Source organism: Rhincodon typus, chromosome 14, assembly GCF_021869965.1.
Source record: "Rhincodon typus isolate 14 chromosome 14, sRhiTyp1.1, whole genome shotgun sequence".
NCBI classification, from domain to species: Eukaryota; Metazoa; Chordata; class Chondrichthyes; order Orectolobiformes; family Rhincodontidae; genus Rhincodon; species Rhincodon typus.
Window position 1 is genome coordinate 26491439 of NC_063345.1, and position 19073 is coordinate 26510511.

The 19073-nt window shown below is 39.8% G+C and overlaps 1 protein-coding gene across 2 annotated transcripts in view; it reads left to right on the forward strand.

Annotated features, from left to right (window-relative positions):
* Positions 1–19073, forward strand: part of LOC109914397 (glutamate receptor 3-like) — a 341630-nt gene that overhangs the window by 308504 nt on the left and 14053 nt on the right. Inside the window, exons 13-14 of one of the 2 annotated variants that reach the window (XM_048605151.1) lie at positions 7612–7859; positions 8387–8501. In XM_048605151.1, coding sequence (XP_048461108.1) covers positions 7612–7859; positions 8387–8501 — 363 coding nt within the window. The remainder of the gene's footprint in view (positions 1–7611; positions 7860–8386; positions 8502–19073) is intronic. The other variant, XM_048605152.1, reaches the window with a different exon arrangement.

Below are 19073 nucleotides of genomic sequence, written 5' to 3' on the forward strand. Positions count from 1 at the left end.
GTCCTAGAGCATTAGCCTGGGCTTTTCTAAATTGCTTCAAATGTTAAGGGTTCAACTTGAACATATGACCAGATGGCAGTGAGCGTAAGACACTGCAGTGTATTATTAGCAGCAGCCTTCAAAAACCATATCCTATAATGCAATGTGAATAGTAGTTGAAGTGGAAGCCTGCTAATACAAGGTAAATGTTTTATCTTTTCCAATTTTAATACAACAATAAAGGGGAACTTCAAACATTACTACTGTAGATAGATTCCTTTTTAATAGTATTTTCCAATAAAAAAGAAGTTAATTGTGTTAAAAAGCAGCTGATTAAAGAGTGTTAATTCAAAGTTCGAAAAGGAGGAAGAATGTATTCACGTTATTAGGGTGAAAAACTCAGTGTCAAATTCTAATATTCTTCAATACCTATTGAAATAATGACAAAAGTAAGTCAGTTGAAAATGCTAATTTATCCATTTTATGACTTGGTTCAGGTGACAAAATTTAAATTTAAAATTTAAGTTTGATATTGGCACACCTGTCAGCTCATATAAACACCACAAATATGGACTATATTCTGTTCTAACTTCATGCTCAACCCAATACTAAACCAAGATTTTTAAATGGCTCACCCAGCCAAGGTAGTCAGTAGTTAGAGATACAAAATAGGAAGGTCTCCATTACAATTCCAACTTTATGCTGAATTTAATGTTCTCAGGCAGAATGAAAATGCTATAATGGCCACATGTTACCTAGATTGACAGAGAGGAAATGGTTGAGGTGTATCACTGATTGGTATGCAGTATGTATGCCCCAGTATACAGGTGTGGATGTTTGATCAGATTTAATTCTATTGTCAGCTTCCCACTTCACAATTACAATTCCAAATTTCTTCTCCTGAGCTCTTTCAAAGAGTTGCCAGCCGAGGTAACATGATTCCTCATAGAAAGTGAAAATTGATGTATATCATAGTAACAAGTTTTTCAAAATAAATCAACACAATAACATTCATTAAGATATTGGTCAAGCCTACAGAATGGGAAGGTCTAAGGTTCAATCTTCACAAAATGTTGTGTTCAGTGTTCTCAAATACGGTTATTAGATTATATTACCTTTATCTTCTCCTAAGGAGGTGGTAAATTCAGTTGAAAGTAAGCTTTAGTTTAGCACCATCTTCATTTGGCAAAGATTTTCTTGTTTGCAGATATATAGTGCTTTGTATTAAATTGCAAAATATATTATGTATAATATTTGTTAAATAGTGTTGTACTAATTGCTAACAAATTGCTTGTAAGCTTCAATTATAACTTGCTTAGCTGTTTTGATTCAAGTAAAAAAACGTTCAAACTACATTTCATAAATTTGGAGTCCTGTTGAGAAATATTAGAACAGGGAAGAACTGACAGAGAAAAATGTGAAAGCATAAATCAGACAAAAAGCCTGGTAATAAATGAAGTAGATCTTAAGGATAAAGACTTTTCCTTTGTGCATCGATTTAATTGAATCTGTAAACCTGTAGGCAAACAAACATTTACAAATAATATAAGCTAATTCACAGAGGACAACATCACACAATGTGAGCATTAGACCAGATGAGCAAGTTGGTTGCACTCTTGGTTAAACACCTGAGATTGAATCAAACTCACACCGAAAGTTAGTTAAAACCAAATTTTGTTTGATGCTGCTGAGAAGCAAGTGCAGGGGAGAAGCGAGTGGCTGCAAAGGCTGGCGGGGAGAGTGGGAAGTCCAAGGGGGAAAGGAAAAGCGAGTGGCTACAAAAGGCAGAGGGAACAGAGTGAAATCTTTAAAGTTTTGTGAGCTAGGAAAATCTGAACTACATTTAATGAATTATTTGCAAATTAACTGTGCTTTTCATGGTTATGTTGTCAGTTGTTGGAAAAATATTTCATTGCTAACTTATGGCTGTCGCCTGGTACCAAATTAAAAACTGATGTCTCATAAATAGAAGCTTACCCTTTGTGTTTTGCCTTTAAGTTTAATGGTGGTACACAATTATTGAGGATATGGATTCTTATTATTGATGAAACCTTCTGCTTCTATGAGTCCAAGCATCCCATGTATTAACACAAATACAGAACATAATATTACCCCATGATTGAATCTCGTCAAATGAAGAAGTTGATGAAAACGTAGCCCCTGAAAATCAAAAAATTGCATTTGAGAAAAATCAAAAAGGGGCTTGAAAACATTTGAATCATTTTTCCTGCTGTCTGTAACACAATCGCACTTTCCCGTTTTAGACACAGAGCTGCATAATGAGTTATGTACATCGCCAAAAATGTGGTCAAAGAGGTACAATATGTTATAGGAGATCGCAAGGTAGGGATATGTTGGAAGGCAATTTCAGAACTGAGGGCCCAGGCAACAGCTGAAGCCATTGCTATCTATGGTGGAGCGATTACAATCAAGGTTGCTTAAGAGGCCAGAATTAGAACAATGCAGATAATGTAGAGGAGATATTGTGGGGCTGGAGGAGGTTACAGGGATAGGGAGGGGCAAAGCTATGGAGTGATTTGAAGCAAGGGCAGTAATTTTAAAATCATTAGATTGTTTGACTGGGAGCCAAAATATTACAGCGAACTCCAGGATGATAGAGGAATTATTGTGACTCCATGTAAAATGCATCAAATTGCAGGAAAGACTTGAGGAATCCTGCAGACTTGCTTAAGGGGGTTACTTCATATGAGTTTGTCAACTGTTGCATGGTGTAGCAACCAGAGAAAAAGGAGAGACAGAGGAGAAGCAAAACTTGTATGGAGTGCCAGAAATGCTTCAAAGCATGTTGCATTAACATAATTGCTTTGTAGTAAACTGTTGTATTGAAACAAAAAAACAACCATTTATTCATTGTATGCTGGCACACACATCAATGGGTATCAAAGCCAGATAATTTGTTTTTAGTAGAATTAATTGAGGAGGAATGTTGGACAGGAAAGATCTTTTGACCAACTCTTCCAGTTTTGGGCTCATCAGAGACCAGATGTATGACTGAATATGCATGCTCAATCACACCTGCAGATGTCCTGGTGCATGGAGCTACATGGGAATTGCCCAGGAAGTTTAAACTTCTGAGAAGCAATTCTCCAGCTCCCCAAGGCTTGGATCAGAGACTATGGAGAGTTCTGCAGCATTCACCTGAATATTCTCTGGGAAACTTTAGACAAATTAAATCCTTGTCTAACACCCAGGTAGCTACACAGACGACCCCTCAATCACACCTGCTATCCCTCAACTAAATCCTAATCCCGATTCCCACCCAACCTGACTACATGACCAACCTAGTCCTAACAATGTGCCCCTCTCGCCCCATCAGTTGACCCACTACTGACCACCTGATTTATCACCCATCCCAACCATACCACACACCCCAACCCGACTGACCCTAACTATGTTCCTAACCTGACCTACTACCCCACTGATCCAACCAGACCACTACCACAAAGCGAACTTACCAACCCACCTCAATCAGACCTAACCACCCCTACCTAATTCGATCCAACTAAAGCCAACGAGCCAACCACCTGACAAGCCTCCCTGACTGGATCCTATCCAAATATCCCTCCCAAACTCTCGACTTTCCTGGAACTATCTGACTTCCCTACTCCTCAAAGCCTGACCAAACTATCTCCAACCCACACCAGCTCCCAACTACACCCACCAACACAAACAGGGCAGTGCTGCTTTGGGAGAGTCTTCAGGGTTAATGACAACGTTTCCATCCTGTCACTGCTTGGAAGGTTCAGTTCTTTGTTCTTCCAAGTAATGTCCGAGATTCTGTGACCTCCACCTGAAACAATGTAGAAAGCAGATATGGCCTTTACAGTATTCCTAAATCAGTGCTCTGAAAATGCAGCATTCCCTCCGTCTGACACTAAAATGGAACTTAATAATTGGTTCTCCCTCCTCCCTCCTGAGCCCATTTCTGAAGAAGGGTCCCGACCTGAAACATCCACTTTCCTGCTCCTCTGATGCTGCCTGGCCTGCTGTGTTCCTCCAGCTCCATACTGTGTTATCTCTGATTCCAGCATCTGCCGTTCTTGCTATCTCTTAATAATTGGTTTAACTTATACAGTGGTGTCTTGCTCTGGCACTGCCTAGAGGTGACATGATCATTAAAGGTTTTTTCGTTAGCTTCCCCTATATTGTGGAAGATGTATCCACCTCGGTATTTTCACAATGGGCACCATGACTGATTTACATTTTCTAATCCTTATGTTGTTACTGAACAGCTATACTCGGAGTCTCTGACTGACACAGTTGTTGCACAGATAAGCATATGCTGACTTATTATTTGTCAGCTTTACAGTAATGAAGTGCTGTTTTACTTAGAAGTTTACACAATTTTTTTAATGGAAAAGGCCGAAAAATTGTGAGTTATTTCCTGAAATTTGGTTGGATCAAAAAAAAAATGACGACTTGTATTAACCCAAAGAAAAAGTGATAAGCTGACTTTTGGAGAATGCTTCATCTATCCTACAGGATTTATTGGGTTTCAACTGCTTCACCTCATCTAGAACCAATACCTGGCAAAGGTCCTGGCCCATGGCACAATGATAGATGGAGGGACAGATCATGTTCAGGAAGCGGGAGGCTGCAGCAGGATTTGGATAGGCTAGGAGAGTAGGCAAAGAAGTGGCAGATGGAATATAATTTGGAAAAGTATGAGGGTATGCACTTTGGCAGGAAGAATAAAGGCTAAGTGGGGAAAGGTTTCAAAATCTGAAGCACAAAGGGACTTGTGAGACCTAGTTCAGGATCCTCAAGGTTAACATACAGATTCAGTTGGCAGTTTGGTAGGCATATGCAATGTTAGCTTTGAGAGGACTAGAGTACAGGATTTGCGGAGGCTATGTAATTCTCTAGTCAGACCACGTTTGGAATATTGTGAGCAGTTTTGGGCCCCATTCCTAAGGAATGATGTGTTGGCCTTGGAGGGGTTCCAGAGGAGATTTTTTTTAAGAATAATCTCAAGGAGGAAGTCTTTACAGTATAAGGAGGGTTTGAGGACTCTGGGTCTGTACACAATGGAGTTTGGAAGGATAAGGTGTCCTCTGATTGAAACTTATTGAATTCTGAGAGGCCTGGACAAAGTGAAGGGACAACACACTTTAGAACTGAGATGAGGAGGACCTTCATCAGCCAGATGGTGGTGAATCTGTGGAACTGATGGCTGCAGAAGGCTGTGGAGGCCAAGTCATTAAACATATTTAAGACAGAGATAGATCAGGTTCTTGATTAGTAAGGAGATAAAAGGTTATAGCGAGAAGGCAGGAGAATGGAGTGGAGAAACATAAGAGTCATGATGAAGTGGTGGAGCAGACTGAATGGGCCAAATGGCTTAATTCTGCTCCTATAACTTATTGTCTTATACAGATTATTGAGTACAGAATCCACTTGTGTATGTGCTTTCTTTTCAGAACGCTTTGCCCAAATCAACCAAAATAGCACAAAAATTATAGAATTCAAGCACAAATTATTATAACAGTAAATTTACCTTCAATAACCTCCTGTGTAAATTTTACCAATTTTGACAAAATTGGCCCTCCCAACTGAATTGATCACCCATCAAAACAAAATGATCCCAATGATGAATTTCCACTAATTGCACCCAATGGGGCCTTTGAAGAGACTGTTAAAATTAAGGTTTTTTTTAAATGTGCAAGAGCACCAATGTCTTAAAAGTTTTTAAAGTTAAATAATTAATTTACAAGGAAACTGACCCATGTACATCAATGAAACTGGTAAATTCTTCCGTATAGACTTTATTATCATTATTCCCAACTGTTTTAGATTGGATCACCCAAAAGTGATGGTTAGATGCTCTCATTATAAATGTGGCCTGAACTTTGATTTCCAAATTGAGGACAGTACCAGGAAAATTCCTGGGTGCAGAAACCCAACTTGGGAGAAAATGTCCCATCCCAGGGCTGCTGGGTGCAAAGGAAGACTGTGGGAAAGAACCATTTTGGTGATCTGGAACTTCATGCAGCTGCCTTAAAATAAGAAAAAAACAAAAAACAACTCTCATTCCTTCAAACCACCTTGTGCATACTCCCCTTGTTCTATCCAAGTAACCCAATGTGACTCATTGTTCAGTCTCCATTCATTAGTTTTAACTTCCTTCAACTCATTAATATGTTATAGAAATACACATCTGTATTTGTTCCCCCATTTCACAGGTGTTGTAAGCGCTTTGAGCTAACAACCAAACTGTGAACCTCGTTGTGATAATGATAAATTGTGACATCAGTCATGCAATTCAAATCCTATAATGATAACCCTCAGGTTTACATAATAGATGGAAAAAAAAATAACAGCAAAAAAATTAAATTCTTGACAGCACCAATGAACTTGACACGTCACTTACAGCTCTCTCTACAGTCCCAAAAGTTTGACAGTTCTAAATCATTTATCCACTTCTTGTGTACAATCAAGTCTACTTTTACCAAAGGGCACTTGACCTCTCCTAAAGGGCACCTTGCATTTCTCCCAAAGGTGTTCGTGGATCTATCCAAAAGGATCCCCTCTGTCTCCAAAAAGGTACCCTACCCTACTTTTCCAAAAAATTCCAGCAGCTTTAAAACTTTCCTGAAAAGGCTAAAGCTCACAAGTCATCTTTTAGACATCCAGGAGCAAAAATGAATCTGGTTGAATATGTTACACATGCGGTTACCTCAGTAAACCATGGATGTGCAGAGAACAATCCACCCAACAACTCAATCCAATGTGTTCAATATGAGATTGCTTTTCATTACCATTTTCATCACATTCAGCATCCACTGATCTGCCTTTTAAAGCATTCTTCTCCTTACCTTTACATTCAATTCCATATAGGTTCATTAAGGTTTTGACTGCATAGTATTGTATGAATCTTCTTTGTCATCCTTTGTGACTGGATTCAAGATGGCATGGTTAATTTTGGAGAGAGAGATGCTTGATGCACTGGTATCAGCACAATTTATTAAGCTACAAAAGTTATGCCTGATTATACTCATTATCCTAGTTTGAATAGTTGTTACTTCCCAGCATGCTAAATGTCTTTTCTTTCTTCTCTCCCTATGGTTCGTCAAGATCTGTACACCCAGTATATTTTCATTATTGATTTTTATCCTCTGCAGCCAGAGCTTTTACAATGTTCTCCGATCATGTTATTTTATTTCTCAGTCAACACAGGGCTTCAGTCACAATCTAAACAGGATATCCTCAACAGCTAAACTGTCTTCATTAACATTTTCATGTGTCACTATTTGCCAAACTTAGTAATCAATATGTTAATTTAATTAGAGCTTCAAAGTCAATTTATCCATTTTTCCCTGATCTTCACATCCAAAATTAGCTCTCCATCAACCTAAAACTCACACAAAATGCACATTAAAAATCATAATACGGAATCAATATAAATACAAGATACACATTTCCTCCTTCTGCACTTTTTTCTATCTTGTTCTCTCTCAGATGTATGAAATCCTGAAAACCTTTGATGCAAAACTCATGTAATAGAGCCACTATGGATCAATCTCTGCTCTAAACTTACTATTTAAGGGAAGAATATTATTACAAATTATATCATACTATTTCTGTCTCTCTCTGCCCTTCTCTCTCCCCCAGCGCTCAAAAATAGCAGTATATGAAAAAATGTGGTCCTACATGAAATCTGCCGAACCATCTGTGTTTACCAAAACAACAGCTGATGGAGTTGCCAAAGTTCGAAAATCAAAAGGAAAGTTTGCCTTCTTGCTAGAATCAACAATGAATGAATACATTGAGCAGAGGAAGCCATGTGACACCATGAAAGTAGGAGGGAACCTGGATTCGAAAGGATATGGAGTGGCAACGCCTAAAGGAGCATCATTAAGGTGGGTGGAATAGTGTAACAATATTCTATATGTTGTTATAGTATTCCACCCACCCTGATGTTTCCAGTCTTTTTTTCCTCTTTTAATTGTCAAGAATGTAAGGTATCTTAAATTCTACATTGTTTAAAAGCCTGGATTAAGTAAGGTTGGTAATACAGAGATAATTTTTTTTAATGCATCCATTTTATTATTTCGTTAATGTGTTGTCTAATTTTAATTGTTTCTTGCTGTCTTAGTTTTATAATTCTTTAACTTTTCAATTGATCTGGTAAAATTAATGCTGTCACGTGTGAAGAATGTGTGGTTGCATGATATGTTAATTTATTTTTCCTAAAGGCAAATCCCCATCCCGCACACTTCAGTTTTGAACAATGTGATCCTCATGCCACCTTCCAATATTAACACTTTATTTGCCGTGCAAGCGTTTCTCCATTCCGTGAAAATAGCCAATTTGTCCTATTGTGCTCCTTTCACGTACACTTACTACAATTGTTCATTTTCTTACAAATATGTTTTATTGTTTCAAGAAATGCTGTTAACCTCGCAGTATTAAAACTGAATGAACAAGGCCTCTTGGACAAATTGAAAAACAAATGGTGGTACGACAAAGGAGAGTGCGGCAGCGGGGGAGGTGACTCCAAGGTCAGCCTCAATGTCACCACAAGCGGGTATCTTAGTACAGAGTAATCGGCAAGGCTGTTATTATGCTTGTGAAAGGAAATGAACTCATTCATTTGTATGCAATATTATATTAAAGTTGTGATGCTGGTACAACAGGGATCCTTACCAGATTGACAGCTGAAGTAAGTGTTGCAATGCTTGGAAAATTCAGGGAAAACATCTCTGTAAAACGTATTTAATGAAATATTCTATTTAAATGATCATTCAAGTTTATATATTTTTAAATGACATGGATTGGTCTATGGAAAAATTACCTTAAACTTTGCCCTTCTTCTCAGGGAACCTAAAGGCAAAACCTGGAATGGAAGAGAAATTGCAGGTCTGTCAGCATTTAAAAGCTGATAGAAAAGCAAATGTTTCTGCTTTGTGTCAGTCCAGATTGTGCAGTTGCACAAAACAAAATAATATCCTGTCTGAGTTTAGCTTGATGGAGAAGATTCTTAACTTATGGTGAAAAAGTTAAATTTATTCAATTCTCAACTTGTCGACTTTCAAAGCTATCCTATAAAATCTGACAGATTAATTTTCAGGCACTTTTACTATCTTTGCCTCGCTATCACTGGGGACTAAAGGCTTCGTTTGCAGGGACGCAAACTCACAGGGACAAGCTGTGCCCAAGCAAGAGACATTAATTGCATTTCCAAAATGAAGGACCTGAAAAGACAGTCATATTTGCAAAATGTCACAGGGAGGGAGGGAGGAAGGCGAAGGTGCAGCGTTGATACTCTGCTGCCACTCTGAACACTAACAAAATTCACATGATAGCCACCAACCTGCTCTGTGGCTAAAAAATTCAATTGCAGTTGCATTTAGTGTTCAGGCTGGCTTGCTACAGCCATGCCACCTCTACCTTCTCTGCAAGCTTCTTTGTGTGCAGTTTGTGACAGCCATTGTATACATCACTTGAAATATCTGATGTCAGGGATAATATAGTTTAAAATGTATGGATTTTGAGATGAAAGGGATAGCCTGAAAGCATCACAGTCATGCCTGTTGCTATAAGTGGGTATACAGGAAATAGATTCTTTATCCCTAAGAAGATGAGAAAATAGATGCTGAAGTATATCGATGCAAGTCATCAAGGAATTTCCTGAGGAAGGCCAAACGTTGGCAGTGAGATTAAGGACCACATCAGCCAGAGCCGTGTGTGCAATGAGTACCCAGCTGAGCAAGCTAGAGAGTCACTGATGACAGACAACGTCCCAGAAAGACCATGGATGAAGCTTGGAGTAGACCTCATCACTCTCACAGGAACTGATTATCCTACCACCATTGACTACTCCTTTCACTAATCAGAGTTAGCCCAGCTGATGTCAATGACTACGATTGAGATTGTAGAATGCCCGAGGTGCTCTTATGGCGCAGTGATAGACTCCCTAACTCTGGGCCAAGAAGTTCAAGTCCCAACTGGTCCAGAGGTGTGTAACAATATCTCTGAACAGGTTGATTAGAAAATATATTGTAGAACGCCTGAAAGCACAATTCAGTTTTTACAGCATTCTGGAAATTGTAATGAGTGACAATGTCCCTCACTTCAAGAGTGAAGAATTCAAGCATTTCATGAAGGATTAGGAAATTCAACAACATACACTATCTCCGCGCTATCCCCACACTATCCCCAGTCAAAAAGGAAAGGTTGAGGCTGAAATGAAAATCGCCAAAGAGATCATGATGAAATTGAGCAAATCCAACACAGGCTCATACAAGGAAATCCTCGAGTGGAGAAATATGCCTACTGAAGTCATAGAAAATCGTCCAGCCCGAAGACTAATGTCAGGCTACAACCAAACTTAAAACAGAAAATGCTGGAGAAACTTAGGAGGTTAGCAGAGAGAATGGTCCCTGACACTGGAGGGCAAGATAAAGATGGAAGATGTTTTTGGTGGAGTTATCCTGCTGGGGGTACCAGAAATAGCAGAAGATGATCCTTTGAATGTAGACACTAATGGGTGGAAAGTGGAAAGAGGGGAACCCTATTGTTGTTCAGGGAAGGAGGGGAAACGGAGGAGGCAGAATTAAGGGAAATGTATCGAACACAGCCTTCTTCTCTTCCCATTTACATTTGTCATTGTTCCCTTGTCCACACTTTCCACCCACCAGGTACGGTATTCAAGAAATTATATCCAGCCATTTCCACCACCTCCAACAGGATGCCACCACTAAACACACCTTCCCACCGCCACTGTCAACATTTGCAGGGACCATTCCCTCTGTGACAACCTGGTGCATTCCTCCATCATTCCTAACATTTCCTCACTCCCTCATGGCACCTTCCCATGCAATCACACAAGAAGTAGCACTTGCCCTTTCACCTCCTCCCTTATCATGGTCCAAGGCCCCAAACATACCTTCCAGGTGAAGCAGTGTTTTACTTGTACATCTTTAAGTTGAGTCTGCTGTATTTGCTATTCACAAATTGGTCTCCTTTAAATTGGCGAAACCAAACTCAGACTAGATTACTTCTTTCCAGAACACCTCATCTTCCTATTACCTGCCATTTCAATAAACTACCTTGCTCCCAATGCTAATATTTCCATCCTGGGTCTGAAATGGCTCTCCAAAGAAGTATAATGGAAGGCAGATGAGCAAGCACTCATTTTCTGCTTAGACACATTACAGCTTCTAAGACTCAATATTGAATTCCACAACTTCCGGGCATGACCTCTGTCCTTCATTTTCTATCATCATTACTCCCCAGCCATGTCTTGATTATGTCTTGTTGATTTTACTCTCACCACAGCAGACCAACCTTCTCCTTTTCACATCTTTATTTACAACTATTTTACATCTCCATCCCTTCCTTCACCACCATTAGCAACTCCTTTATCTTTTGCTTGAGCACCTTCACCATCTTGGTCATCGCCCCCTCTCTCAACAGCATAAAAAATGCAATTTTCCAACTCTTTCAGTTCTAAGGAAGAGTCATTTTGACTCAAAACATTAACTCAGTTTCTCTGTCCACAGATGCTGCCAGACCTGCTGAGTTTCTCCAGCACTTTCTGTTTTTATTTCAGATTTCCAACGTCTGCAGTTTGTTTCTTTTGCTTTCACTTGCATCCAAACCACTCTTCCAGCAGTAAAAAAAAGTCTACTGAAACCAGAAATAGTAACAGGCATGGGTTTCAAAATCAAGGTGGAAAGGACAGAAAACCAAGTATCACTTTGATAAAGCTGACAAGTACTGCTTGAGCTGAGTTTTGGAGAGCCTGTCAGAGTATAAATTTTCAACACTCCCAACAAAAGTCAGCTCATATGGGAACTTGGGATCTGTGTTGAGCTGCTGTCACCTTGGTTAGATATATCATTGTGACTGCAAACTCTGTGTACAACTAGAGAAAATGAAGCTGTGCCCTTGCTGCAAGGAACTGATCAGGAAGATGTGACTTCACCACCAGTATAGTACTTTTCAACAATACAACAGTTACCATGGCAACTGCCCTCACCATGGGAATGACACTTCGCAAAGAAGGAGCATCACCCTGGCAATGAGCAGATAACATTGGGAGACCTGCGTAATTTAAAGACTGTGTAATACATGTGCAGAAACTGAGGGAAGCAGAACCGACTAGACTTAATACAGTTCTGTTAGTGAATAATAAGTTTCATTGTTGTCTCATGTGTATTCAAGTAACAAGGGTAACTTGTAGCCATAAACAACAGTGCATGCAATTTTTTTTGTTTTGTTATGAATTCAGAATTTTGCTGAAATGTAGTTGTATTTAGTGTACTGGTTGGCTTTCCACAGTCATATGACCCATGCCTCCACATTAAGTGCCATTTTGTGTAATCTGTGGCAGTTGTCACATACATTGAATGAAGCAGCTATTACCTGAGAAAAAAGTTGTGTTAAAGTTTCAGATGAAGATCTTCCTCAGAACACGTGCACATCAAACAAAGATAACCTGTGGAAACAGTAATCCTGAAACGGAAGCAGAGGAACATGGAAAATAGGACCAGGTGTAAGCCATTCAGCCCTTCAAGCCTGCTCTGTCATTCAATATGATCATGGCAGATCATCCAACTCAGTATCATGTTCCTGCTTTCACCCTTTGTCCTTTGATCCCTTTAGCTCTCAGAACTATAACCAACTCTTTCTTGAAAACATTCAATGATTTAGCCTCACCCACTTTCTGTGGCAGATAATCCTACAAGTTCACCACTGTCTGAGTGAATAAATTTTTCCACATCTCAGTCCTAAATGTTCTCCCCTGTATCCTTAGACTGTGACCTCTGGTTCTAGACTCACTAGTCATTGGGAACATCTTCCCTCTGTTTATTCTGTCTAGTCCTATTAGAATTTTAGATTTAAAATTTAGAATTAAAACATAAAGATTAGAGAGGGTAGGGGATTTTAACCTTCAAAAAACTGTCAGCTTTGGGTCAGGTGTGGAGTTAATGTGTTAAAAATCTGAATTCCCACAACAACCTGCCTCAATACCCCCAATCTGCAGCTTTAAACAGAAGTTGGACTTGGGTAAAGAGTCAATCTCCTCCTGGAAGTGAGTCAGTAATTTAAATGGTAAATTGAAGTTGCAGGTCAAATGTAACTCCAATCAGGAAACATAGCAGCAAAAGGAAGAGGAAGACTGTTGGACCTAGGAGTTCTGCTTACCTGCTGGGTCCAGGGATAACAGTTTTGCTAGCCTGACCTTTCCAACCTCACATTCTCCTCCTTCAGTACTGTGCATTCACTGTTCCCTCACAAGGCATCTGAATTTCCCACCAACCCACATCACCATATCATCCGATCAACAACTGCCTCCACCCATCTGGAATCAGACTACCTTGCCAGAGTTGGCCTCACAGTGATATCAGAAGGTAGACCATCAGGTCGACCTTCCATACTCGAGTCCCCCAAGCTTCTAGGTCTGGACATTATCTGTTCTTATGGTCCCTTCTGCAATAACTCCGCTCAACAACTCTCACCATCAGAGTGACACAGACAATGTATGCAGTTAAATATTCGTGGTATTGCTGAATCTTTTGCATCCAGTGGGACAATAAGTTAAAATTCTCCCCTGTTTCTAGTATTTTCAATCATTATTTTATATTTTTATTAATTTTTCAGTTGATTTGTGCTGTAACCAATACTATTTCTTTTTGCATTTTATTAATTGCAAGAATCACTGTAGCTTACCACAAGTATTTAATCATAGCTATGTGATAACAAGGCCTGGTGTGTGGGTTAGGGGGCTAGGATATGGGAGAGTTTAGGCCCTAAAATTACTGAACTCGATATTGAGTTCAGAGGGCGGCAGGGTTCCCAAATGGAAGATGAGGTGTTGTTATTCCAGCTTGCGCTGAGCTTCACTGGAACACCAGGCCTCGTTATCACATAGTTTGCCATTACACACTACCTATTGTTAGCCACTAACAGTCCCCATTAACAGCTATTCACCCTCCTAGCCAGATTGTTATCAACTCCTTTGTCTATCCAATTATTCTTCTTTCTCTTTGGGCTCTATTTTTTATGCTATCATTTACTCCCTATCCCATCCTCCCTATTTTCTGCATATAAACCGCTGTTTTCCCAGCTACCATTAATTCTGAGGAAGGGCCGCCAGATCCAAAAGGTTAACTCTGAACTTTTTTCTTCACGGATGTTGCCAGAACTGCTGAGCTTTTCCAGCAATTTCTGTTTTTGTTCCTGATTTACAGCTGCAGTTCTTTCGGTTTTTATCCTTCAACAATTATATGACAATATATCACGTACAAAATCTCTTGTTGTGGACTGAGCAGAGGACGGTTGGTTTGCTCATTACTAATGCTTTAAAGACAGTTTTAATGAGGGAGAGCAGAAGTCACGTCTGTTTCACTCATAATATCTGGCTTGGTGCACCATTTAAGTTGTCAAGAAATGGTAGCTGTGACCCATCTGCATCTAAGGTATAATTAATCTCAAGTGGTTTGGGTCTATGTCAGTCACATCTTTAAGCAGCTCTCATCCCATTTCTGAACTTTTAAGAGGCCAGAGATACTAGAGTAACAAACTGTTCAATGAAGAAAATAAAGTATCCACTTATCTAGGAACATTGTGAGAATAATCCAAGTATATAACAACATTTTTCTTCATTCCTTCATGGGATTGGGCATTGTTGGCAAGACTGGCATTTATTGACCATCCCATTTATTGGCACGGAGGCTCAGTGGTTAGCACTGCTGCCTCACAGCGCCAGGGACTCGGGTTCGATTCCACTCTCGGGTGACTGTCTGTGCGGAGTTTGCACGTTCTCCCCGTGTCTGCGTGGGTTTCCTCTAGGTACCCTGGTTTCCTCCCACAGTCCAAAGATGTGCAGGTTAGGTGGATTGGCCATGCTAAATTTCCCATAGTGTCCAGGGATGTGTAGCTTAGGTGGATTATAGGGAAATGGGTCTGGGTTGGATGCTCCAAGTGTCAGTGTGGATTGTTGGGCCAAAGGGCTTGTTTCCACACTGAAGGGATTCTATGATTCTAATTACCCTCGAACTGAGTAGTTTGCTAGGCCATTTCAGAGGGCAGTTAAGATTCAACCGCATTGCTGTGGATCTGCAGTCACATGTAGGCCAGACCAGGTAAGGACAGCAGATTTCCTTTCCTAAGGGACATTAGTGAACCAAGTGGATTTTTATAACAATCAACAATGGTTTCATGGATATGATTAAACTTTTAATTTCAGATTTTTAGGATTCAAATTCTGCGGTCTGCCGTGATGGAGATTGTATTTTTTTAATTCATTCACCGGACAAGGGCATCGCTGACTAAGCCAGCATTTATTGCCCATCCTTAATTGCCCAGAGGCCACATTGCTGTGGGTCTGGAGTCACATGTAGGCCAGACCAAATAAGGAATGCAGTTTCCTTCCCTAAAGGACATTAGTGAATCAAATGCGTTTTTCCCACAATCGGCAATGGTTTTATGGTTATCGTTGGGTTCTTAATTTACAGATTTTTATTGAATTCAAATTCCAACATCTGCCACCATGGGATTTGAACCCAGGTCCCCAGAACATTACCTGGGTCTCCGTATCCCAGGTCCTCAGAGCATTACGTTGGTCTCCAGATTGCTTGTCCAATGACGCCATTGCCTCCCTTGCATGTATAATTTCATAGAATATATATTTCAGAAAGAGGCCATTTAATGCAACAAGTCCACACACAAACCTCCTCCCAGCAGTCTCAAAGCTAACAGTATAATTTCTCCTCTACGAATCACCTCAACCTAGTTGTAGTAAGTTCCATATTCTATCTATTGTGTGCTTCTCCTTAACTATCTGTTACATTTATTAGTGACTTTATTATATTTATGCCAATTATTTTCCATCTCCCCTACCTACCTGATCAAATTCTTTCACAGAGAGCCTTCTCTTTTCTGGAGAAAATAAACTTTATATTGTTCCATCTTTGTTGACAGGTAAACTTTTTCAGTTTTAGTATCATCCTTATATTCCTTCTTTGTATCTTCTTCAGCTCTACGTTTTATATAAATTGGAGACCAGATTGCACAGCACCCTGAGAAGGTTGAGCCAAGGTTCTATGCAACTTTAGTGGGATTTTGCCTATTTACTTATATGGTAATTTGCCCTGATTGGAAAACTGAAAATTCTCTATCTCCAGTGTAGATCATGCTTTTCTCATGCATCAGGGGAGAGTAAACATGGACATTGGAGGAGGCCATAGATTCCAAGCCTATTTCGCCATTCAGTTAGTTCATTGCAGAAGAATACCTCAAATCCATTTTCTTATCTGAGTTTCTTATGCCCCGATACCTTACTCAACAAAACTTTGTTGATCTCAGTCTTGTACATTTCAATTGAACCAGCGTCTACGATTATTTAGACAGAGATTTTAAGGTTTGTACGGCCCTATGTATAAATCTGTATCAACTCTGAAAGAACTAACCAGTCCCCTGTATCTTCTTCATAACACTTCACATTATCCAATTACCTTTTTAAAATTATTTAATTTGTCTTCAGTTATTTTATTCACTCACGGGCTGTAGGTGTCACTGACTGGGCCAGCATTTATTGCCCATCCCTAGCTGCCCTTAAGAAGGTGATGGTGAGATGCCTTTGTAATGTAGGAACCAGGAGCAAGAGCACACAATTCAGCCCCTCAAGCCTGCTCCAGTATTTGATATGATTATGGCTGATCTTATCTCTGCCTCAACTCCACTTTCCTGCGGGCTGTCCATAACAATTCAACTAATTAAAAATCTGCCTAACTTCACCTTAAATTTATTCAAATGTCCCAGCATCTGCCACATTCTGCGGTAGTAAATTCCACAGACTCATGACCCTTTGTAAGAAGGAGTCGGCCTCATTAGGGGCATTTAAGCGGCTATTAGATAGGCATATGGATGATAGTATAAGGTAGAGGTGGAGGTTAGATAGACCTTAGGTTTAGGGTAAACGTTCGGCACAACATCGTGGGCCGAAGGGCCTGTACTGTGCTCTGCTGTTCTATGTTCTATCCTCATCTCTGTTTTAAATCTGCCAACTTTCATCCGATAACTGTGACCTCTCGTTCTATATTGTTCCACCTGAGGAAACGTCCTTTCCAAGTGTATTTTGTCAATCCTCTTTAGCACCTTTTATCTTTCAATTAGATCCCCCATTCTTTTAAACTCCACAGACTATAAGCCTGAACTGCACAATCCCTCTTCATGAAACATACCCCTGGAATCAATCCAGTGAATCGCTTCTGAACTGCCTCCAATGCAAGTACTTCGACTAAGGGGACTAAGATTGTGAGCAGTACTCCGGATGCAGACTCCCTAATGTCTTGTACATCTGCAGCAACAGTGCTGTACTCTATTTCTTTGGTATTAAGTGTCAAAATTACATTTGCCTTCCTTACTACCTGTTTACTAGTTTTCTATGAATCATGCGCAAGAATGCCCAGATCCCTTTGCACCGAAGGGGATACTTCAAATATTCAGAATAAATACATTTCTACTGTAAAGAAAAATTCTGAGATGAGGACGCATCATTAAATAAAAGAAAGAGTATATAGTTTCACACAGCTGAGTGGCAAGACAGATAACTGGTCAGAAGATAAAGAATGGGAGAGAATCACTAAAAGGTTAATCAAGCCAAATAAATTCGAGCATGAGAGGAAGGTAGATAAAAATCTGAAAACAAATAACAAGAATTCCCCAGGTATCGAAAGAGAAAAGATTAAGAAAAGTGTGGTTTATTCTCTGTAGGATGAGAAGAGGGAGTCAATAATAAATAACAAAGAAATGGCCGACGTGATGCATAAAGGTTTTACTTCTGACTTACTTATTCATAGAATCCCTGTAGTGTGGAAACAGGCCCTTCGGCACAACAAGTCCGCACCAACCCTCAGAGTATTCCACCCAGACCCATCCCCCTATACCCCACCTAATCTACACATCCCTGAACGCTGAACACTGCGGACAATTTAGCATGGCCAATCCACCTAGCCTGCACATGTTTGGACTGTGGGAGGAAACCGGAGCACCTGGAGGAAACCCACACAGACACAGGGAGAATGTTATACAGGATAGAAAAAAATATCCCAGTAACATCTGTAAATCAGTCCAGGTGAACTTCATCCTGGTATCTCAAAAGAGGTGGCTAATTAGGTAGTAGATATAATAATGTTAATTTTCAATATTTGTTAAATTCTGAAAAGATTCTGTTTTTCAGGAAAGTAGCAAATATACCCCCTCTATTCAAGAAGGGAAGAACGCATAAAACAGGAATCTGTAATCTTCTGATGAAGAGTCAATGGACTCAAAACATTAACTCTGCTTTCTTCCCACAGATACTGCCAGACCTGCTGAGTTTCTCCAGCAATTTCTGTTTTTGTTTCAGATCTCCAGCATCCACAGCTCTTGGTTTTATTTAAGCTAGTTAGCTTGATGTCGTTTGTGAAATAGATGTTAGAATCAAAAAATGAAATACTCAAGGTAATCAGGAAGAGTTAGCATCGTTTTGTGAAAGGGCAGTCGTACTCCACTAATTTATTGGAATTCTCTGAATGAATAACATGTTCTAAGGATAAAGGGGAGCCTGTTAATGTAATGTACTCGGATTTCCAGAAGGCATTTGACAAGGTGCTACATAAAATGTTATTACACAAAGTAGGAACTCTTAGTGTACTTAAGAACATAAGAACTAGGAACACCTCATTTCAAACATCCCTCAACCTTGTGCATTCATGGGAATGCAAACCAATTTTTGCAACAGCGCAGACAACTTGTCCCTTTAAACCCCAGGATCATTTTGATATAGATATAGAGGCCGCCTTCCAAATTGTAAGATGCTAGTTTGCACCATGGTGGTCAACTTTGTATCAGTACTGCCTGGTGTAACTCCAAGGCTCCATTCTTACTATGGAGGGAATTGTGGGCTGAGAAGTTGTAGGAATCATTGAACTCTTTTTCTGTGTGTCACCAGTTCCATGTTTCTCTGTTCAAGGAATACTCTGAAAGTCCAAAATGAATAACCTTACTTTTACCCATGTTGAACTGTGTTTGGCACTGTTGAGCACATTCACTTAATTTGTAACTTATGTAAGCTTTCCCTT